Source organism: Primulina huaijiensis, chromosome 11, assembly GCF_012295235.1.
Source record: "Primulina huaijiensis isolate GDHJ02 chromosome 11, ASM1229523v2, whole genome shotgun sequence".
NCBI classification, from domain to species: Eukaryota; Viridiplantae; Streptophyta; class Magnoliopsida; order Lamiales; family Gesneriaceae; genus Primulina; species Primulina huaijiensis.
In genome coordinates this window covers 1,133,040-1,155,559 of record NC_133316.1, presented here as the reverse complement: position 1 = coordinate 1,155,559, position 22,520 = coordinate 1,133,040, and the positions used below count along the sequence as shown (strand labels likewise).

At 33.2% G+C, this 22,520-nt stretch overlaps 4 protein-coding genes and 2 non-coding genes across 10 annotated transcripts in view; all 6 read left to right on the top strand.

Moving 5' to 3' along the window:
- Positions 1–1,136: 1,136 nt before the first annotated feature.
- On the top strand, positions 1,137–2,520 carry LOC140987449 (uncharacterized). The gene is made up of 3 exons (XM_073455956.1): positions 1,137–1,200; positions 1,475–2,197; positions 2,276–2,520. Exons 1-3 carry the CDS (start codon positions 1,183–1,185, stop codon positions 2,462–2,464), a joined length of 930 nt encoding a protein of 309 aa, XP_073312057.1. The 5' UTR covers positions 1,137–1,182; the 3' UTR covers positions 2,465–2,520.
- A 13-nt stretch (positions 2,521–2,533) lies between these two features.
- Positions 2,534–4,600, top strand: LOC140987450 (uncharacterized). 3 transcript variants are annotated; one of them, XM_073455958.1, is made up of 6 exons: positions 2,537–3,212; positions 3,339–3,437; positions 3,508–3,564; positions 3,643–3,741; positions 3,812–4,138; positions 4,217–4,600. In XM_073455958.1, exons 1-5 carry the CDS (start codon positions 2,858–2,860, stop codon positions 3,916–3,918), a joined length of 717 nt encoding a protein of 238 aa, XP_073312059.1. In that variant the 5' UTR covers positions 2,537–2,857; the 3' UTR covers positions 3,919–4,138; positions 4,217–4,600. The 3 variants fall into 3 exon arrangements, with proteins under 3 accessions (XP_073312058.1, XP_073312059.1, XP_073312060.1); XM_073455957.1 differs by having other exon boundaries at positions 2,534–3,212; positions 3,643–4,138; XM_073455959.1 differs by lacking the exon at positions 4,217–4,600 and having other exon boundaries at positions 2,539–3,212; positions 3,643–3,746; positions 3,812–3,912.
- Positions 4,601–9,958: 5,358 nt separating this feature from the next.
- Positions 9,959–13,857, top strand: LOC140988929 (pentatricopeptide repeat-containing protein At2g17525, mitochondrial). Its single transcript, XM_073458030.1, has 2 exons — positions 9,959–10,119; positions 11,662–13,857. The coding sequence occupies exon 2, from the start codon at positions 11,666–11,668 to the stop codon at positions 13,553–13,555; it is 1,890 nt and encodes a 629-aa protein (XP_073314131.1). The 5' UTR covers positions 9,959–10,119; positions 11,662–11,665; the 3' UTR covers positions 13,556–13,857.
- LOC140988928 (uncharacterized) overlaps positions 10,036–22,520 on the top strand; it is a 15,967-nt gene continuing 3,482 nt past the window's right edge. The window contains exon 1 of one of the 3 annotated variants that reach the window (XM_073458026.1): positions 10,036–10,119. The gene's annotated coding sequence lies outside the window, so the exon portion shown is untranslated. Of the gene's footprint in view, positions 10,120–10,159; positions 10,819–11,182; positions 11,202–22,520 lie in introns of those variants that run through there. The other 2 variants (XM_073458027.1, XM_073458029.1) reach the window with 2 other exon arrangements.
- Positions 15,835–15,905, top strand: TRNAG-GCC (transfer RNA glycine (anticodon GCC)). The gene has a single exon. It is a non-coding gene; the product is annotated as a tRNA-Gly (tRNA).
- On the top strand, positions 15,915–16,005 carry LOC140989100 (small nucleolar RNA snoR114). The gene has a single exon (XR_012177444.1). It is a non-coding gene; the product is annotated as a small nucleolar RNA snoR114 (small nucleolar RNA).

Genomic DNA, 22,520 nt, shown 5'->3' with positions numbered 1-22,520 from the left:
CAAGTTGGGTCGAGCTCGACCCTGGTCGATGGGGTCTTTTGGCTCTACCCACACGATATTATCCTCGACCCAATGAATTGTCTTCATTGTGGTGTACTGAAACTACAAAATTCTAATCAAAACTTCTTAAATGGATCACATAAATTCAACTCAAAATCAATATAAAATACCAAATAATTATTTTTATCCCAAATACTGGAACTACAAGTAAGTATTATAAAATTTGTATAGAAATAGTTTATAAAATTTGTATAGAAGTAATATTGTAACAATTTTACATAAATCAGTTTCTTTCGAGATTGTGATTCATTTATTGAGTAGAAGTGTGAGTGGGTCGAGCGAGGGTAGAGCCTTGTTGCATATTTCAAATGGGCCATGGGTCGAGTGGGTCGAGCATATTTCATATTTCATTTAAAATGGACGTGGGTCGAGCATGTAGAATGAGTGGAGTTTGGGTGGAGTTTTTGGTAGAGTTGGTGGAGTTTGGGTTGAGTTTTGTGCTTTTGGGGTGGAGTTTGGGTACATTTTGGGTGGAGTGGGTCGAGTGGGTGGATTTTGGGATTTGAGGTTTAGGGTTTGGGTCGAGTAAATAATTTGAGCGGAGGTTGATTCTAATTGTTAAACATGTTAACACATAAATAATTTATATTTATATTAAACATTTTAATATGAGATACTTAAATAAAAATTGATAATCATAATATACTGCAAAAAAAAATTTTATTAATTTTAAAAATTAAATTTATTTTATATTATATTAACAAATTGGCTCGAGACTCAACTAAACATCAACCCTCGACCCATCACATGGGTCGAGTTATTTACAAGCTCGACCCAATGTTAAGCTTCGACCCACTACCTTTTATTGAAATACATTAATCAAAAAAATTAAGATACAAGCTCGACCCAATGTTACAAGCTCGACCCACTCCAGATACAAGCTCGACCCACTCCTTTTTGGGAAAATTAGGAAAAAGGGACTCTACTGTGATTTTTTTTAAAAAAAAGGATCCATAAGTACATTTACTTTTATGTGCCTATGTTTTAAGTTTAAATTCTTTAAACACACGACTAAATCAACAGAGAAAAAATCTTTGCAAAATAACAGAGAACCCTCCCACCGTAAACCCTCTGTTCCCAGAAAAACCCTTCACTCGAGGCGACGCAAACTCAATCGAAGGAATGGCAAACGAAAATGTGGTAATTTTCACGTTTATGTCGATTTTTTGCTTCTGCGTTTTTGTCGATTTAAACTTTGCTGCGTGCGGTGTACGACGGTGTGCGTCGTGTTGAAGAGATCGACTGTGCTTTTACGGTCGACCTATAGGCATGGTCGCTTTGGTCGACCATATGTGGACGACCAATATTTTTGGTCGACCATAAAAGTTTGTCGACCAAAAAAATTGGTCGACCACAATGTTTTTGGTCGACCAATCTTTCCTAACTTTACTAACGTATTTATTTTTTGTCACAGGTCTATTTGCCGAGAAAACTAGGCATGGATGCAATATTTCGATGCAAATTGACAATTCAATCGAGATATAAAGAGATTGCTGAGAAGATTTATCGTTATTTGAACAACGATGAGAAAACCCATTTTTTCGAGCAGTCGCCTTTTGGTAATTTGGTTAGGTATTATAGAAATTTAAACATTTCCAGTCAAATTCTATGGTATTTAATGAGTAATCAGATAGTTGATAGTAGTAGTGATGATTTGTGGATGGTGGTGCGCAAAAGGTCGGTTAGATTTTCTTTGTTAGAGTATTGTTTAATAACAGGTCTCGATTGCGCTATAGAGCCCGAAGATTTACCAGATAGAGGTGTATTTGGCACCACACACTTTGCCGGTAAGTATGAGATTGTTTTGAGTGATTTGGAGGGAAAGATTATTGTCCAAGAGCAAAATGAGACTGGTATAGACGTGGAGAAGATAAAGATGGCTAGTCTATACTTCTGTTGTGCCGTATTCGGTGAGGCGACTAGGAAAAAGACGACGAAGATCGACCTTAAATACTTGAGGCTTGTAGATGATTTGGATAAGTTCAACCATTATCCCTGGGGTAGAGTAGCCTATCGGGATGCGGTTCGATGTTTGAAGAAGGACCTTTTAGGGCGATATAATTACCTCACCGAGGCACAGGGTCGGAAAGAAGTTGACGGCAGCTTCCTTGTCGGTGGTTTTGTTCTGCCTCTGCAGGTATATTATTTTTTGAATGTTAAAGTGGATTTGTTATCTTTATTTCTACTAGTAACATGTTTGAAATTTATGTTACAGATCCTGGCTTATGAATGTTTTCCGAGTGTGGCACAAAAGTTAGCAAGGAGAAGAGATATGGACGATTTGATGTTGCCCAAGATGTTTCAGTGGGTGACTAACACGTGGCCGTCAAACCGTGCCCCAACTGGTGTTGATATCGCTGCAGCCTTTGGTGATTCTGCTATAGATGTAAGTAATATGAATTGATTTGATATAATAACTGTGGACATTAATTTTAATTAATCTGATCTGTTATTAATTATATGCACGATTGTCTTGGTTTTTTGACTCCTACTCTTGAGGTGCTAGTTTCACCTTATTACACGACCGTGGTTTGTTGATTCTGTGCCTGATGCGGTCATCACTCGGGTGCTCGAGCTCTGGAGGCAAGGTCAAACAGTCATATGTAGCGAGCACCCTCTGGTGTCTCCCTCAGTCCAGCACACGCCTTCTGCACATTCAAATCCGGATGTTTCCGACACCGTTTATGGTGATATCAGTAGATCAGTCCAGCACACGCCTTCTGCACATGCATCTCTGGATGTTTCCGACACCCGTTCTAGTGATCTCAATAGATCCAGCTCTAGCAACAGTTCTCCTATGCGTACGGGTCCTAGAGTCCACTTTGGACTCAATCCTTCCCACCACCCATCACCCTTGGAGCATCGTTTCGAGAAGCGTTTGACTGCCTTGGAGGATTCTGTTACGTCTATGCATGTTAAGATGTCAGCAGGATTTATTGAGACCAGGGCGTGTATCCGGAATATAAATATAGCTTTAGATGACTTGAAAGCGAGTTTTAATCTTGGCCTCGATGAGTTGAGATCGAGTTTGACTGAACAGATTAGAGCTGATTTTGCTGAGATGAGGTCTAACATGCCAGTGCATCAGGACAAAGATTATAGCATAGCCTATAGCAGAGGGCGGAAGAGGAAATCATCCGAGGTAAATTTTGGTGAGTTAATTTTNGAAGGTTAGGCTCAAATATATGTTGTGTTTGGCTACAACTGCCAATTTTCCTAGCCAGATTATCATCCACACCTAACAACGTGNTTTTAATTTGTTTAATGTACGTTGTTAGGTGTGGATGATAATCTGGCTAGGAAAATTGGCAGTTGTAGCCAAACACAACATATATTTGAGCCTAACCTTCCAGTCATTACAGAGGAGTCCTCAGAAGGTAAGGTAATACACTTTTTTGATTTTATATTTATGTATAGTATATTAAACAATAAACTTTTTGTTTTTAGATATTCAAGTGACTCTGGATGCGCGTATGTCAGGTGGCGACACGACCACGTCGAGAGGTTATTACAGTACACCTTGTCTATTCATATTTGCATTAAAGTTGTTATTATTTTAATTTGTTTAATGTACGCTGTTAGGTGTGTATGATAATCTGGCTAGGAAAATTGGCAGTAGTAGCCAAACCCAACAGATATTTGAGCCTAACCTTCCAGTCATTACAGAGGAGTCCTCAGAAGGTAAGGTAATACACTTTTTTGATTTTATATTTATGTATAGTATATTAAACAATAAACTTTTTGTTTTTAGATATTCAAGTGACTCCAGATGCGCGTATGTCAGGTGGCGAGACGACCACGTTGAGAGATTATTACACTACACCTTGTCTATTAATAGTTGCATTAAAGTTGTTATAATTGATCAATTTACGCAGTGAACCGTCGGTTTGGGGCAATTATAGATGACGGTGTGAGGCCATTTGCGGAGACCGTGACACTGAAGGTAAACAACTCGCTGGCGCGAGTTAGAGCATCGATGCTCGACCATTCGCCAATTAGGATTCAAGGTTTTTATGGCGAATATGGGAAGTCGTTCTACGGGCCCATGGCGATCGCAAACTCGCGTGTCAAGATCTCTGTAAGCATTTACAAAGCGTGTAAATTTGTAGAGCACTTATTTTAAAACATTGAAAACCTTTTCTTTTGTTGAATTTAGCACATCGGCGAAGCTCTCCGTGGATTGCTTGAGATCCATATCCGACATCCTGAAGTGATGTCCCCAGTTGTGTCGTTGATGGACAGACATTTCTACACTTCGATGTCAGTATTGACCGAAGATAAAGATAAAGTTGTCAACACAAATCTAGTGGGGATAGTGAAAAGCAGTGATCCAGAATGGCAGTGTCTCTCATGGGAAAAGGCACGAAGAATTCTCATCCCTGTGTACAGAGATAGGCGCTGGTTTTTGCTAAAACTCGTTACATGGGTGAATAAGTGCATTATATTTGACTTGCGGCAAAGGCACAATCCCAACTTCAAAGATCTGAATGAGGAAATAGAGCATATACTTATAAATGTTGCTCGTCTGCTATCCATTGTTGGGAACAACCCATACCCCGCGAGGCCATGGAATATAAAGCTACATGATGAAATTCCATGCCAAGATTAAACAGTAAGTTGTCATCTTTCTATTTAAAATATAATAACTTCATTATTCTTTCTTTTAATTGCACAGTCTCTGCTTTTTTTTTCTTTTTTCACAGTGAAGATTCCGGAGCATTTGTGTTAGCTGTTGTTGGATATGCTTTGTCTAGGAAGAGTGAGCAATTAGTACTAACTTTAGATGACATATTAGTATCTGAGTTTAGATATTTTTTATCTTTTAATATGTTCTTTAATGATTGGTCATTGTTGTGATGTATCGGACAATTTTATGTAATTATTGGACATTATTTTTTTATGTAATTCCGTAGTAGTTTTTTGGTCGACCATTGTGCTTTATGGTCGACCATTGTACTATATGGTCGACCACTACGTTTTTTAGTCGACAATTGTGCTTTGTGGTCGACCAATGTGCTTTATGGTCGACCTCTACGCTATTTTGGTCGACCAATGTGTTTTTTGGTCGAGTACTGTGCTTTGGTCGATCAATGTGCTTTTTGGTCGACCAATGTTGCTTTGGGGTTAGGGGTTTACGTTTTAGGATTTAGGGTTTAGGGTTTAATTTCAAAATTATGTTATATGTTTTATTTGATATGTGCCACAATCTCACAATTATGTTATATTTAAAAAAATATGAATCGTAATTTCACATTTATGTTATATGTTATAATTTATATTTGAATCATAAAATCACAATTATGTTACATTTTTTAAAATATGAATCGTAATTCCACAATTATGTTATATGTTTTAACATTTGAATCACAGAATAATAATATCACATATTTGTTATATTTTTAAAAATATGAATCGTAATTTCACAATTATGTTATATGTTTTATTTGACATGTGTCACAATCTCACAATTATGTTACATTTAAAAAAATATTAATCGTAATTTCACATTTATGTTATATGTTATAATTTATATTTGAATCATAAAATCACAATTATGTTACATTTTTTAAAATATGAATCGTAATTCCACAATTATGTTATATGTTTTAACATTTGAATCACAGAATAATAATATCACATATTTGTTATATTTTTAAAAATATGAATCGTAATTTCACAATTATGTTATATGTTTTATTTGACATGTGTCACAATCTCACAATTATGTTACATTTAAAAAAATATTAATCGTAATTTCACATTTATGTTATATGTTATAATTTACATTTGAATCATAGAATCACAATTATGTTACATTTTTTAAAATATGAATCGTAATTTTACAATTATGTTATATGTTTTAACATTTGAATCACAGAATAATAATCTCACAAATTTGTTATATTTTTAAAAATATGATTTGTAATTTCACAATTATGTTATATGTTTTATTTGACATGTGTCACAATCTCACAATTATGTTATATTTCAAAAAATATGAATCGTAATTTCACATTTATGTTATATGTCATAACTTACATTTGAATCATAGAATAACAATTATGTTACATTTCAAAAAATATGAATCGTAATTTCACATTTATGTTATATGTTATAATTTACGTATGAACATTTTAAAAAATATTAATCGTAATTTCAAAATTATGTTAAATTTTTTTCGACCATTGTAATTTATGGTCGATCACTACGTTTTTCGGTCGACAATTGTGCTTTGTGGTCGACCACTACGTTTTTTTGTCGACCATTGTGCTTTATGGTCGACCCCTACGCTTTTTTGGTCGACCATTGTGCTTTATGGTCGACCCCTACGTTTTTTTGGTCGACCAATGTGTTTTTTGGTCGACCACTGTGCTTTTTGGTCGATCAATGTGTTTTTCGGTCGACCAATGTTGCTTTGGGGTTAGGGGTTTACGTNCGATCAATGTGTTTTTCGGTCGACCAATGTTGCTTTGGGGTTAGGGTTTTACGTTTTAGGGTTTAGGGATTAGTTTCACAATTATGTTATATGTTTTATTTGACATGTGTCACAATCTCACAATTATGTTACATTTTAAAAAATTTTAATCGTAATTTCAAAATAATGTTATATTTTTTCGATAATTAATAATATCAATTTAAAAATAAAAAAAACATATATTTAACTTGAGCAAACTAGCAATTTGGGCCGAAAACAGAATTTATGGTCGACCCAGAAGTTACAAGTCGACCATAACTTCCAGCCTATCTATCTTTTGCTGAATTCATCGATTGAAGGAATTCTGTTTTGTTTTCATCTGTCAACTCTCTTCTCTAACAAAGGAGACAACACCAATGGAAAATTAATGTTGTGTGGCCATTCATTTTCTTCCGGAACGGGATACACAGTCTCTGAGTAAGCCATGCACCATGACATAGTAGAATAGTACTCTGAACACAGATCATATAAATCAATCTTGGCTAACCAACTGGCTGCGATGGCATGAGCACATGGGATTCTATCAATATCAAAAACTCGACATGTGCATCTTTTTTATTCCAGGTCCACTATGGCCGAATGTCCACGGCTCCTAACAACAAACTCCAGACGTTCTAATTCAAAAACTTGCATTCTCTGGGCATCAGTGAATCTGGTACGAAGAAGCCCCTCAATGGTAGGGGTCAGATTAGTGTTACTTGCAATTGATGCATGGCGATATCGGGCAAACGAAGATGAGGTCAGTTTCTGCAAAAAATCTAAGAGTGCAATGATTGGCAGCTCCCTTTCTTCAAGTAGTCTAGCATTTATCGACTCAACCCCGTTTGTCGTCATAATATTGTAAGNCGACTCAACCCCATTTGTCGTCATAATATTGTAACGGGTCTTCGGACAATATGCCCGAGTCCATCTATCAAGTGAGTCTCTCTTGTCCAAATATTGCGTTGCCTCAGGATATCTATTCCTAAATTCATTGTATGCAATATCAAACTCGAAAGGCTTATAAATGTTTGCAATGTGCAAAAACATTTAGGTTGCACCCTTCTTTTTGCATTCATGTTTTGGGATAAATGCCACGTACAATGATCATGATGCGCATTTCTATAGACAGCAGAAACCGCATTAATGATTCCTTGATGCCTGTCTGAAATTATCACCAATGCATCCTCGTCTGGTACTACTTCTAACAACTTCGTTAAAAACCAACTCCACGAAAAAGTACACTCGACATCTAAGATTCCCCACGCCAAAGGATATTGGTGATAATTTTCATCTTGTGTCGATGCCACCAGTAAAACGCCATTATATTTGCCTTTCAACCACGTACCATCAATTGATACAACTTTCCGCATGCTTCGATATCCTCTGACACATGCACCAAAGGCAAGAAACATATACTTGAATCGACTTTTCTCGTCGACAAATAAGTCTGTCATGCTTCCTCGATTCATCTGCTCAACCATGTGCAAATAACAAGTCAATTTAGTAAAACTCTTCGTAGGATCACCTTTCAACATATTGTCTGCTAGTTCTTTCCCTTTCCAAGCCTTGTAGTATGATATATCAGCATTAATACTATTGCGCATCATCGCCATCACCGTTTTTGGTACAATTGACACTGGATGACCTTGGAAATTATCCACCAACATATCACGAACAACAGCAGAACTCGCTCCACGAATTCTCTTTCTTCTCCTAGTCAAACCACATGTGTGTGTATTGCAATATGTTCGAACGGAGAATGCACGTGAATCATTCTTAATCATGGAGGTCCAGATTCGCCACTTACAATCAGACACTACACATTTTACGGCGTACACTTTTTGGCTACTTTTAACCATCTCAAATTCAAAGCAAGCGTCCAAACTTATTCTAATTAGCTCTTTTTTCACCGCTTCTCGGTTTGGAAACTCTTGACCAACAAACAAGTTTGAACCATCTGTGAATGAAAATGTATCATTATCAATATCCACATCCGCAACCAAATTTGTGTCATTACTTGCAACCACGTTTGCCTCGACCTCATTTGCGTCATTACGTGCTTCATCATATAACTCGTCAGTGTTACTACGATCAACATGCATGACATCCACATTATGTGCTTCTTCGAAAAAGTCACTGCTATTATTACAATCCACAGAAAGAATATTCAAGTAAAAATAATCATCAAAATGTCTATGTTCGTTATAATTGCAATTGTTTTCATCAATACCATATCCGTGCACATTATCAAAAACATCAAAAGAAACAACACGTTCTATTTCAACTTGAACCACTGGCCTACTTCTCGGACAACCAAGATACAAATATGCTTTCAAATCATGGTCATTCTCTACATAAATCGGTTGAATATTGCGCGGCAAATCTAGAAGATAACTCAACCTCAAGTTGTCAGTATCTTCTACTTTCCCCGCTCTATATACTTCACTTTTTAAATTTTCAAAATAACAAATATCATCTTCCACTGGAATAGCAACAAACTTTGCATTGGACCCTGGATTCCATTTATATACCAGCTGCTCCGTCACATCCCATTTCTCATCGAAATGAACAACAATAACTGTTGGCATACCTACAAAATTCAAAAAATATACAAAATATGATAATTAGAATGTGCAAAATTTTTTAATAATAAAAAAAAGCGTGGCCACACAAGGTCGACCAAGAAAAATTTCTTGGTCGACCAAAATTAAGTCGGTCGACTAAGAAGAATACATCTCGGTCGACCGACTTAATTCCGGTCGACCAAGAATTCTTCTTGATCGACCAAACGTGGTCGACCAATAAAAGTTTGGTCGACCAAGAAGAATTCTTCTTGATCGACCGACTTAGTTTTGGTCGAAACAAATTCTTTATTATTAATTTTGGTCGATCGCTGCACGAACAAAACAATGAACGAACGGGGTTCAATGAAAATGAAAATGAAAATGTAAACGGAGAAAACTTACTGTGATTTTTCTTCAAATACAGACGAATAGGTCTTCAAATACAGAAGAATCGGGCAAGATATGCAGGAGTAGATCTAGATCTGAGGAATGAGCAAAGGTTAGCAACCACAGGTGGTCAATTTCGATTTAATGTAATGCCCAAGCAGTAGATGTGGTAGATGAAGTCTTTAAATTTATTAAGTTAGAAGTTTAATTAAGGTTTAATGTAATAATCAAGAGTCAACTCTTTCTTTTTTTAAAAAAAAAGTCAGAGTCATTGTTTTTTAAATCTTTTATGTTTTAATCCCATTTTTTTAATGGTCCCCTCCTTTTTACAAGCTCGACCAATGTTAAAATTAAAATATATTAATCAAAAAAATTAAATTTTAAATAAATTTAAATAAAGGATAAAAAATATAGTACGCTCCACTCCCTTTTATTTTGAATAAAGACTTCCGCCGCTCCCTTTTTCCACATTTTCCCTTGGAGTAAGAATAGTTACGTGATACGCGCTCTCTCTTTTCTCAACGCAGTACTTTGGAATCCACTCAAATTTTTTGTTCTCTCCATTTTCTGTATGCAGACTAGATTAAAATTACTGGGTTCCGAGATGGATTGAGAAATTTCCATCTTTTTCTTTGATTTCCATTGTAAATGGTAATATTCTTTTCTTTTTTTGCTTAAAGAATTTTCTGTTTTTGAAGGGCTGTAAATTTGTTTGTTTGAGCAGAAACTGAGTTCTTTGTGGATTCTGTGCAGTAATTTGTTTGTGGATCTGATTATATTTTTGTTCTTTTTTTTGGGAGTTACAAGAACCATTTGTATGATATTATGGTGTTCTTTTATGATTCTTTTTTTTTTCTGCATTTGGTTCACGGGAAGCTAGTCCTATATTCTTTGGCTGTTGATGATTCAGGATTTGAAACGAACTGACATAAATTCTTGGACTGCTGTAGTATTTAATTGGTCAATTGTCTTGATTGTATTTTATTTTCTCTGGATTTATGTGTTTTGTGCTTTGTCATATTCTTCAGAAGTAGTGCTGTCTATGGTTGGTTTTTGTTTTGTTAGTTCTACACTTAATTATTTAGTATAGCTGTGATAAGATATAATTTTTGTTCCATTTTATTATATTTCGTATGGTATTTTTTCAGATCTCAGATTTAATGCTGTGAAAGCAAAATCCTCAAACTGGTCTTCTCAGTTTGATTTAAGTCAACTTGTGATTTTTTCTTGATTATCTTACTGCCATGTAGTTTGGTAGGCGAAGGTGTCAATAGAAACATGGGAAACTGATGATTAGATTTATCTCATAGCTTGTCTCATGTCAACTGAATTAGAATGGATCGTGAATCGGTGGGTTTTCAATCCCATCTACTCCACTTAACTTTAGGCAAAGTGCATGACAATCTATTCAACTGCATGTTTCTTGTATTCAGCTCAGAATCACAAACTTCAGTTTTTTCTTGTGAAAGACTTTCCATTTTCTTCTCCATTAGGTAGGAAGTCAACTACTATATATTAAACCCTCGTTTTGTTGTAAAATTAACTTTAGAAACTATTGTGGGATGGAGGAGTTAGAGTTCATGCCACCCTTTTTTTTTTCCCAAATTTGGGCTATAGGAATTCTTGAAGTGGTTTTTCATGTTAGAATTGACCTGAATGCATATATTGAGATATTTTCCAACTGACCTGTCCATTGCTTCAGCATCTCTATAGTTTAACTAAAAGCTAACAAGGTAGAGTTTAAAGATCCAATACTCCATAGTCACTGGCTATCATCCCCTTCAGAATATTTTATCACTGGTCTATAATAATTTCTTTGATTAGTGTCATAGCGACTCTAGATTCGAGAAAGTAAAGATCTGTTTTGACATGGACTGTGCGTGTGTGTGTGTGTGTGTGTGTGTGTGTGTGTGTGTGTGTGTGTTACACACTTAGTAATTAGTATTCCTATAAAGCTGCAGCTGTTCTTGAAACTTACCCTCGTAATTTTGCATAACTTCATGGGAGCTGTTTATTGTACTTTAAACCACACAATTCATTTATTCTTAATCATAAGTTCCTGAAGTAAACCTCTTCGTTTCCTTTTTTCTGGTGTGATTTGCATAATTTGACCTTTGGTTCTTTTACGTTAGCATAAAGCTTTATATTTAAAGATGTAATTCATTTATATGCTTCCTTCGTTATTTGCTGCAGTCTTATGCAAAGAAGCTATAACAAAAACTCGCATCTCCAGGAGTTTTGCAACCTTTCAAAACATTTAACCTCGAGATTCATCCAAAAGAGGCTAATTTTCTCTGTTCAATCAAGATTTATCTCGGTATCCCCTGTACTTGTCCCGACTAACCAGCAGATTGCACATCTCATTTTAGAACAAAAAACAGCAAGCCAAGCTCTTCAAACTTTTAAATGGGCCTCTGAGATTTCAAACTTCACCCATACTCCGTCCACATATCGAGCTTTGATCCACAAGCTGTGCACTTTCCGTCAATTTGAGACTGTAGAGAAGCTGCTCGAAGAAATGCCCAAGTCAATAGGTTCAGGCCCAGATGATGATATTTTCATCACAATGGTCCGAGGTTATGGACGAGCTAGAATGATAAGGGAAATAACAAGAGTGCTTGACTTGCTTCCTAAGTTTGGGAAGGTCCCTTCTCTAAAATTGTTGAACTCAATTCTTGATGTTCTAGCGAAGGAAGATATTGATATTGCAAGAGAATTCTATAGGAAGAAAATAATGGGTAGTGGTTTAAAGGGTGATGATTACACTTATGGGATTTTGATGAAAGGTTTTTGCTTGACGAATAGAATTGGGGATGGATTTAAACTTTTGCGAGTGATGAAAACTCGTGGAGTTAAGATAAATGTTGTTGTGTATAATACATTAATTTATGCTCTTTGTAAGAGCGGTAAGGTGGGACGAGCTAGGAGCCTAATGAGTGAAATGGAGAATTACAGTGATGTTACTTTCAACATTTTGATATCAGCATATTGCAATGAAAACAATCTAGTTCCGGCTCTTGTGTTGATGGAGAAGTGTTTCGGCAACGGTTTTTTACCAGATGTTGTTTCAGTGACTAAGGTGGTGAAAGTTTTGTGCAACGCTGGGCGTGTTTTAGAGGCAGCTGAGGTATTAGAGAGAGTGGAGGGAAAGGGAGGGACTCTTGATGTTGTGGCTCACAACACTCTAATTGAGGGCTATGTCAGAGCAGGGAAAGTGAGAGCGGGACTTGGTTTTCTAAAACAGATGGAGATGAAAGGATGCCTACCAAACACCGACACGTATAATATTTTGATTGCAGGTTTCTGTGAGTCTGGCATGTTGGATTCAGCTCTGGATATGTTTCATGAAATGAAAAGGGCTGGTGTGAAATGGGATTTTGCCACTTTCGAGACATTAATTCATGGATTGTGTTCAAATGGAAGGACTCGGGAGGGGCTCAGGATTTTTGAACTAATAGAAGAGGGTAAAAGGAGTTTTCTTGGTCGTATCAATCCGTACAATAGCATTCTATATGGTTTATACAGGGAGAATTTAATCACTGAAGCTCTCGAGTTTCTAAAAAACATGAGAAATTTGTTTCCAACAGCTGTAGATATGAGTTCAAGAATCCTACGTTTGTGTCATGATGGCCATACGGTTGAAGCAAAGAAAGTTTTTGAGGAGATGACTGCAGCAGGAAGATGTCCAAGTGCTCTTATTCATGCTAGTTTAATTCAAGGATTTTGTGAGAAAGGATGCATAAAGGAAGCAGTAGAGCTCATGAATCAAATGATCGGCCTCGGTTATTTTCCCATTGCTTCAACTTTTAATGGTTTAATCAACGGCCTCTGTGAGCAGAGAAAAACGACGAGGGCGATGAGGCTCGTGGAGGACTTAAAGATGAGAGGCTTCTTGCCTGATTCTGAAAGCTATAGTCTCTTAATCAATGCCTTATGCAGTGAAGGGGAGCCACAAAAGGCTTTAATGTTGTTTCTGGAAATGGCGGGAAGAGGTTTTACTCCTGATTACAACTCATGGAATGTCATAATCCCAGCAGTATCAGAGTTTATAGATCATAAACTATTGCAGCAGCTAACCGAGATCTGATTTTTTTTCTCCCTCATTTTCCTTCTGCAAAAGGATCAAAATTTACATTGCTGTAATGGTCACGTCGAGCAAAAATTTGACAGGAATATTTGTGTCCCTACAGATGGAACGCTAGTTGTCCTCTGGCCCGTCTGTGGAACTCAGTGGATTGCTGGTCAGTTGGTCTAGAAGTGTAGTCTTTAACATGTTTCAAGCTAACGTATGATTATGTTGTATTATGTACTCTTATTTCATTTTTTTCCTTGTTCGTCCTCTGAATATACGGTCAAATGTTTATATTTATCAATATTTATTCTTTTTTTTTTACTGATATATTCATGTTTAATATATTAGCTACTTCCAAAATCATCATTAAATTAAACAATGCACAAAAAAAAGAACGATTTTTTGAAATTATATAGTTTTTAACTTCGTAGCAAATAAAAAAAAGTCTCTTAAATTTACCTTTTGATGGAACAAGTTAACATAATATGAATTAAATACCAATATTGTGTGTCCATATTTAATAATAATTAATTTTTTATATATAAAAACTTCATTTTCGCTTTCAAAAGAAATTCTCGATTTCGACTCAGATAATTTATATGTAGACACTGAATATAGTTTGATACACATGACAAATTTTATTTATTTCATGGTAAAATTATTCCTTAAAATTAACTTCTATTTTTTATATGCACAAATATGATTATTCTCTATCTCAATATCAATTACTATCCTCATAATTAAAAAAAAAAAAAAAAAAAAAAAAAAAAAAAAAAAACCAAAATTTTTATATTGCTTACAGAGTTGAATGATTGTGAAGTAGGCCATTGAATAAAAATTAGCAAACAATATTCCAATCTTGTATGGATATTATATGTCCACTTAAAATAATCCATCAAAATACTAGCGAACGAGGAAGAAACATTGCGTATATTAAATAATAATCACAAAACATATAAATCAAGGGATAACATGAATACAAAATTTTCAAGATAAATCAAGTGATAACGTGAATCACCGACTACAATGTATCAGTTCCTACGTATTTCGAAACTACACTCAACCTCTTCACTTTTCAATGGAGTCGGTAAACAGATCAAAGTGCATGCTAGTACGTAGAACCTCCACGTTTTCCGAGTTCAAAAGATTAATGTTGTACAATCATAATCGTATACTATTTCACTGGATAAGTTATAACCACTTAGACAGTCTGATGGAAGGTTGTTTAGTGCATCATCAAATGATCACTCAACAGTGTGAATGGACATCTTCATGTCATTGCCAATGAAACATGACATTTACATCACATATACTACTCTCAAATTCAAGCGATATTTATCCTTATTTTAGGTGGCTGATTCGACTAAGAACCTCTTTAGAATATACGTTAAACTTCCTAATGAGTTTCATTTCTTACGTTGCAAGGCAGACCTCATGATACATTTAATATATTCAAGGACTTTATTTATGCAGCTTGAATGAATATACAGATAAAGTAAATGTCGTAATTAAATAAAATCGTAAAATATTATTAAAATAAATTTTATTTTTATATAATAATCAATAAATCTCAAGTCACAAGTTAGTTCGCTAGACACCTACTCTGACATTCATTATTTTAAATGCCAATTTAAAGGAAGAGTAAGATTTGTCTTCAATTTTCTATTTTCTCAGTTTGCCAGTGATTTATAAATTATAAGACTTGTTGGGCTCTTGCTCTTACACTTGTTTTAAATTTAGGCTCAACAGATAGCACAATTATTTACGGGTTTAGTTTCGTCTCTTCGTGAAAGCAGTCGGCTTTGCTATCATGTATATGACTTTTACTTTCAACACACACGCACACATTTAAAAAAAAAAGGATTTAATTTTATTTTATAGTTAAGTCTAATTACCTTTTTCTTTAATGACATGAACTCATGACAGCTAACATTTAGTATATATTGGATAAAACTCTGGTCGAATGCAATATATTGCAAGTCACGTTAACCAAATAAACCACACCAAACAAAATATATGCAATATGTTCGTCTGAGAAAACTGTTAATAAAGATAATCGAACTCATAATCATTAGTCAGACGTTTATTTACTCAACTAATTTGAATATTCTCTCACAAATGGCTAATTAGTCTTTTGAAAAATGGGCAGTCTCATTCTCATTATTTCAGGAAAAAGAAAAGTCAACAAGTACATGAGATTTTTAAACTAATGTCATCTTCAAACTTTTTTCCTATGTTTCTATTGGTGTCAAGACATAGATAAATACATTACATTCCACCACCTTAGAACAACAGCACCAGTGGTCTAGTGGTAGAATAGTACCCTGCCACGGTACAGACCCGGGTTCGATTCCCGGCTGGTGCAATATGAATTTGGCTGTGAGGATTAATTGGCGCTCCCAGTGGTGATTGGGTCTCCACAACCGTCTGATTCGGAGGACGACTTTGCAGGCGCATCTGAGCCTTTAATTTTTTTATTTTATTATATGGTTAAATCTAATTAAAATAGACACGATTAATTCAGAGAATTTTTTTATTATTATTAATTGTTGAAATTTGAACCGAAAGAGAAAAATTGTTTGTAAATGAATTTATAGTAGGGAATATTAACTTAAAAGATTAGATAATTTAGAAAAATTCAAAAAAAAAATAAAATAAAACTATATATGAACCAACGTTGAATTACTCTCTTCCATTATAAAACAAGAATTACAAATATATATATACACACAATTTTACATGAAAAATCGTTCCTCAAATTGGGAAAGAAAAATTCATAATCACACGATTACTAACTAATATTTGATTATAATATTTGCCACCAACAAAATCAAGGAAGACATCTCGCAATTGGCAGAAACAATGATTGATATTTAATTATTTAGTATTTTCTTTGAAACAAGTTTCCTATTTTGGCCATTTTCCCAAATATTTATTTTAAATAAATTTTGAAACTACATCTTCTATAATAATAACAATAATAATAATAATATAAGTATTTTAATTTAAAATTTTAAGATTCCATAGCCTCGAACTAGGACCATTGGAATTGCCAAGTGGACAAATATGGCGTCACTCTAGATCCAATCACCATATATTAAAATACTAAATTTTAAATAGAAAAGAAGCAGCCCTTTTCCCAAGAACAAGTTGCCACAAAATAGCTTGACTTTCTTGTTTTGAAAGTTCATCTATTATTATTTAAACAAAACAATTATAACCATTGACATGAACAAAGTGTCATCAATCTATATTATTGGGCATCAAGATTTGTTTTATGTACCCTAATTTGTTTTTTTAACGTAGATAAACATACATATAATGCTATTTTTTAATCAGTACTGTAATAGCTGTCATTCATTTGATTATACGAACGGTCCTAACCATGAACAAAGTTTCACCGATCTTTATTCATAGGTGTCAAGATTCTTTTCATCCTAACATAGTATTCTAATTTGTTTTTTTTTTTTAACATACATAAACATAAATATGATCTTATTTTTTAACCATGAACAAAGTTTCACCAATGTTTATAGACATTTACATGAACAAAGTGTTGCTAATCTTTATTCTTTGGTATCAAGATTTGTTTTCATCCCAACATAGTATTCACATAAAAATATCATCTTAATTTTTTTAATCAATTATGCAATAGTTGTCATTTATTTGATTATATGAACGATTATAAATCAAGAGAATATATTAAGACAAATAAATATATAAATGGCTTCTCATAGGTACTCCATGTCTTTTTGTCGCACATATATATCACAAAATTATTCTTACTTCAAACCAAATCTTTAGATGATAAAAAATAATAATTTTTTCCAACAGGCGTCACATTAAAAAAAAATCATTAGAAGGAATATGAAACCATCTCCATTAAGACATAATTTTTTTCAAGTTTTGATACAAATGATAAGACATTAGTTATTTTCATCTCTTTATCTCAAGTTTTCAATCAATTGCGGAAGTTTCATACTAATTAGAATTATACAATATTTTATTATTCATATATTTCAATTTATTATTATTATTATTATTATCGTATTATAAATCATTTATTATAATATGAGGTAAACAAGTTGATTTCTCCAAGATCAGTATTAAACTTAACGACAAAAATATTACATAGTTCATGTATTTGATTAAAATATTTTATAAATTTATATAAAAAATCTTTTGGAATACAAAAAGTTGATTTATGAAATGAGTGATGCTACATGTACATCCATATTTGTACATCACTTTGTACAACACAAAAAATTCAATGCAAAAATTTAATTTGTCAAAATCTCACTATATATTGAATATAAAATCTCGCGATGTAACATTAAAATCTCACGATATAATGGTTGTAAATATCGTTGTAACGATATATTGATTGTACCTCTAGCATTATTTTATCAAATAGGCAAAACTTGCTTGCCTTGACGAGAAAATATCAGTAATATTCTATTAATATTATAATCTACAATTCCATTAATCATATACATCCTAAATTTATTATATATATGTGTGTGTAATCAAACATTTAATAAAATTTCTATTTTTTTCAAACATAAAAAAGATTATTTAAGTTTGCTTTGTTCAAACATGATTTCTTGTTTTAATATCAGCACACAAAAATAATTGCGATTAATCTAAGGTTTTGGTAAGATAAGGACAGGCCATTTATTTAAGATAATCCCAAATGGAATTCATTATTAAATATATTAATCCAACGTGTGTGTCTCTGTATCTCCTTGAATATTCAGCTGCTATTTTGGGGGCTATTGAATATCCATCCAATCGGTTACATCACCCCTAATAAGATATTCTATTGCAGTCCATTAATTTATAAAATTTGAATCAAATGTTATATGAAACAGATCAATTAAAGTTTTATCGTTCGCATCAAATGATGTTTTGAATGTACGATATGTGACAATCAGATTTAAATAAATCATCACAAAATAATGGTAGGAAAGATGGTGAATCGATTTTGCATCGATAAATTATATTGTAGAGTATCGTGTAGCCGATATAACTCTCTATAAACGATAATGTTTTTTTTTTAGTAAAAACAAAGATAATATTGAGTAACAACAAATTTAGGTCTTGAATTTATTAAGGACTCGATTTTGTTGATTTGTCGCGGCGAAAGGTTGATAAATTTTTTTTAAGGTTGATTTTTCTATCAAGCGAATTATGTCAAAATAAGAGAAAAGTATTACCAATCATTTTGAGCAAAATAGTTGACAATTGATGGAGCGAAGCAAATTAGGAGAGTTGACCGTTGTAATGTGCGGGGCCACGTTTCTAATTATGTCTAGTGATTCACTTCTATTTTAAAACCATAATTATTTTAATGAGGATTTACTTTTATTTTAAACCATAATTGTTGTTAAGGAAAAACTTTAATTTTAGTCTTACACATTTATATTTTTGACTGTTTTGATATTTTATGTGATCAAATTTCGGTCTTAGTTTTGTATTGTTCGATTTTTAGTAATTTTAGTTCTTTTTTCATCGAGAGTGCTAACATGACAATATACACATCAATGTTACGTTGATGTCATATCAGCATTATATCAAAAACTGATTAAAACTGAAAAAATTATAATATTAAGATTGTAATTTGACTACATAGATGATCTAATACACAATCATATAGGAAAAAAATGTAGGACCGAGTGTTTACCACTTAACCAAAAGGTATAGCTGGTGGTAATTGTGAAACTCAAATTTTTTAAACCGCACAGCAGTTCAAGCACCACGATTCGATCGCTCTACCAAGTTTGGACAATTATTGTATCCAACAATCTCTCTCCCAATAATTGCACTCCTTGCAATAAATGAGAATCGAACCCGTGACCATGTCTCTGATATCAATTGTAGGACCGAGTGTTTACCGCTTTACCAAAAGCTATAACTGGTGGTAATGATGCAACTCAAATCTTTTAAACCACACAGTAGCTCAAGCACCATGGTTTGATCGCTTTATCAAACAGAGACAATTATTGCACCCAACAAAAATATTTTTACTTATTTTAATTGTTGTTCATAGCTAGGAGTAAGCATAAACTAAATCAAACCAAACGAAATTGTGGGCTTACATTTGTTTTAAAATTCCAAACTGCAAAAATATATTAGGTTAAAATTTTAGATAAAAAAATCCAACTTAAATCTAACCAAAACGATTCTATAAAATAATTTTTGTGTGTGTGTGTGTGTGTATAATCTTTAAACCCTAAACTAAACATACAAATTTTGTATTTTCAGAATTTAATTTTTTATGGGAATTTTCTAATATAATTATCATATACTATATTGTTAAGTGATTTAACATTGGTATGAATATCAATGTTTGTCTATCTATAATAGCTTATTTAGAAAATCTAAGATTTTTCGATTAAAATCCGAGACTGATATAACAAAATTTTAGTTAGTATCGACGATTTTGGATACTCCGTAGCTAATATTAGACACAGTTATTTTGAATTATCGTTAATCCTATCGTTTTTCTTGTAGTGTCGCAGAAAAATTTAATTCTAATATAATATATCTATATACTAATTAACTCTTGCCATCGGGTAATAAAGGATAAATGCAAAATGAGGCAAATTTGAGGTGCAACTTGAAATTAACCAAGTTGCACGAAATTAACAAGTTGCGTGCGTTTGTAATTAAAATACCTGGCGGGGCCCATTACGTTGTTGAGGCGTCACACAGTAATACTCTTCTAAAGAATTTTCAGCCAATCATATTCGTTCAAAATGCCCTGTCTCTTTCCGACACGTGTCCCTCCCTTGTACCAGCATCCAACACTTTTGTCTTTTTGCCTAACGTGTTTTAATTTATTCTTCACATTATTAGGTTGACGGATCAATTTATTCCCATTTTGTTTAATATAAATATAAAATCAAATTTATTTTATTTTATAATTAGAACCATCCCTTTTAATTTAAGCTCTTAAAAAAAAAGAAGCAAGATTTAATTAAGTTAGATTGTTTTGTGTAATTAGATATTAATTACAAAACGATTATGTTTTTAGAAAAGTTAATAAATTTATAGATGATAAAAAAGTAATAATAAAAATCAAAAGTGGACATCTATTATAAATTAAGTGAAAATCTAAAATTTTTTAAGTCAGAATGTTTGACAAATATATAATTATAATATTAGCTTTTTTTTTTTTAAAAAAAGAATATCTTTAATTAGATAATACACTCTTCTCTATTTTAAAAATTATTGGAAGTAAAAATGTAAAAAAAAAAAAAATTCATTTATTTACCAAAACATCATAATCACTTTTGCAGAATCGAAATCACTATGAGACTGACTACTTTGAGATTTTGGTTAAACTAAAGAGAAGTAAATACAAAACTGATTACTAAAAATCATTTTTTTTAGAGGATACAATCACTCTTAATTTTTGTCTAAAATCGATTAGATGACATACTCTACAAGCTGGACCATCATCGCAGCAGTGGGAAACTAAATCACCAAGTAATATGAATCTAAGTAATTATATGTTCATAATAAAATGTATTTTTATAATAGATTATATAACATTTTTATTTGTTCTTCATATAATGGGAAGGGTGTGATTACAACATACGTTGAATTTACGACGTGGCGTAAAAACACTCAACACGGAGCATACGCGGGAACAAATGGGGAGCCAAATTAACGTACAAGTTTTAATGCATCGAGTACCTGGACAGTTTCAAAAAGAAAGATTCCAGGAATCGTGTACCTAATTATTGTAGATTCCAACAACCAATAAAATAAAATTTTTAGTCATAGATGATTTTTTTTTTTTTTTAACTGTAAAACGACTTTGTTGGCCGTAGTTATAATAACTAAATTCTGTTTTTTTTTAAAAAAAATTTCAAACATAATATTTAAAACACAAAAACTCCCAATTATTGGAAATAAAATAAGAAATGTTTTCTTGAATTTTCACCCATAGATTATTTTTTTTAAAATTAAACGACTTTTTGCAACAACGTGATTATTAATTTTCACTTAAAAAATCGGTTTTTTGTTGTATTTTCTTACTCTCCACCTTAATTTTTTTCTTCAACTTTTCACTTTTATTTTCAAACACTACAAACTTTCGATTTTCCCGAATTCTTAAGAATCTTTAAATTTAATCACTTCTCTAGACGTATAATTTTTTGCAAACACGCCGTAAATTTAATAATATATATATATATATATAAAACTATTTTTCTATCTTTTTAGTGAAACATCAATTAAGTCAACATAGCTAAATGGAAGAAACAAGCTTCCCGAATCTAAATTGAGTCGAATCGAGTCGAGCTAGATGGCTAAGAGACAAGCCAGATTTATTGCTATTGGGGACAACTCCATCAACCCAACAAATATTCCCAAACCCAAGCAACCACCATTGATTAAATCAGTCGTTGAGAAGTCCTTACTACCCTCTCCCTCGCTCCATGGCGCTCACTCATCCGGGGGCATATTGGTCAGACCAGGGCCTCTCCTTTTCGCCAAAAAGTTCTCCAAATTAGCAAACCTAAAACCTCAACATTTGTTTCGCTGATGTCATTAAAATTAATAGTTTTTATTTGATTGGCTACCGTTATTTAACACTTGACGGGGCTTTTATCAAAGCGCTCTCTCTTTTCTCAACGCAGTACTTTGGAATCCACTCAAATTTTTTGTTCTCTCCATTTTCTGTATGCAGACTAGATTAAAATTACTGGGTTCCGCGATGGATTGAGAAATTTCCATCTTTTTCTGTGATTTCCATTGTAAAGGGTAATATTCTTTTCTTTTTTTGCTTTCAGAATTTTCTGTTTTTGAAGGGCTGTAAATTTGTTTGTTTGAGCAGAAACTGAGTTCTTTGTGGATTCTGTGCAGTAATTTGTTTGTTGATCTGATTAGATTTTTGTTCTTTTTTTTTGGGATTTACAAGAACCATTTTGTATGATATTATGGTGTTCTTTTTTATGATCCTTTTTTTTTC

Excerpts from the sequence above, each read along its gene's own strand:
- LOC140987449 (XM_073455956.1), top strand. Across the intron at positions 2,198-2,275 it reads GTTTTGTTCTGCCTCTGCAG|ATCCTGGCTTATGAATGTTT; the intron begins GTATATTATTTT and ends TTTATGTTACAG.
- LOC140987450 (XM_073455957.1), top strand. The coding sequence starts at position 2,858 with ATGCGTACGGGTCCTAGAGTCCACTTTGGACTCAATCCTTCCCACCAC. Across the intron at positions 3,213-3,338 it reads ATCATCCGAGGTAAATTTTG|GTGTGGATGATAATCTGGCT; the intron begins GTGAGTTAATTT and ends GTACGTTGTTAG. Across the intron at positions 3,565-3,642 it reads CGACACGACCACGTCGAGAG|GTGTGTATGATAATCTGGCT; the intron begins GTTATTACAGTA and ends GTACGCTGTTAG.
- LOC140988929 (XM_073458030.1), top strand. The coding sequence starts at position 11,666 with ATGCAAAGAAGCTATAACAAAAACTCGCATCTCCAGGAGTTTTGCAAC.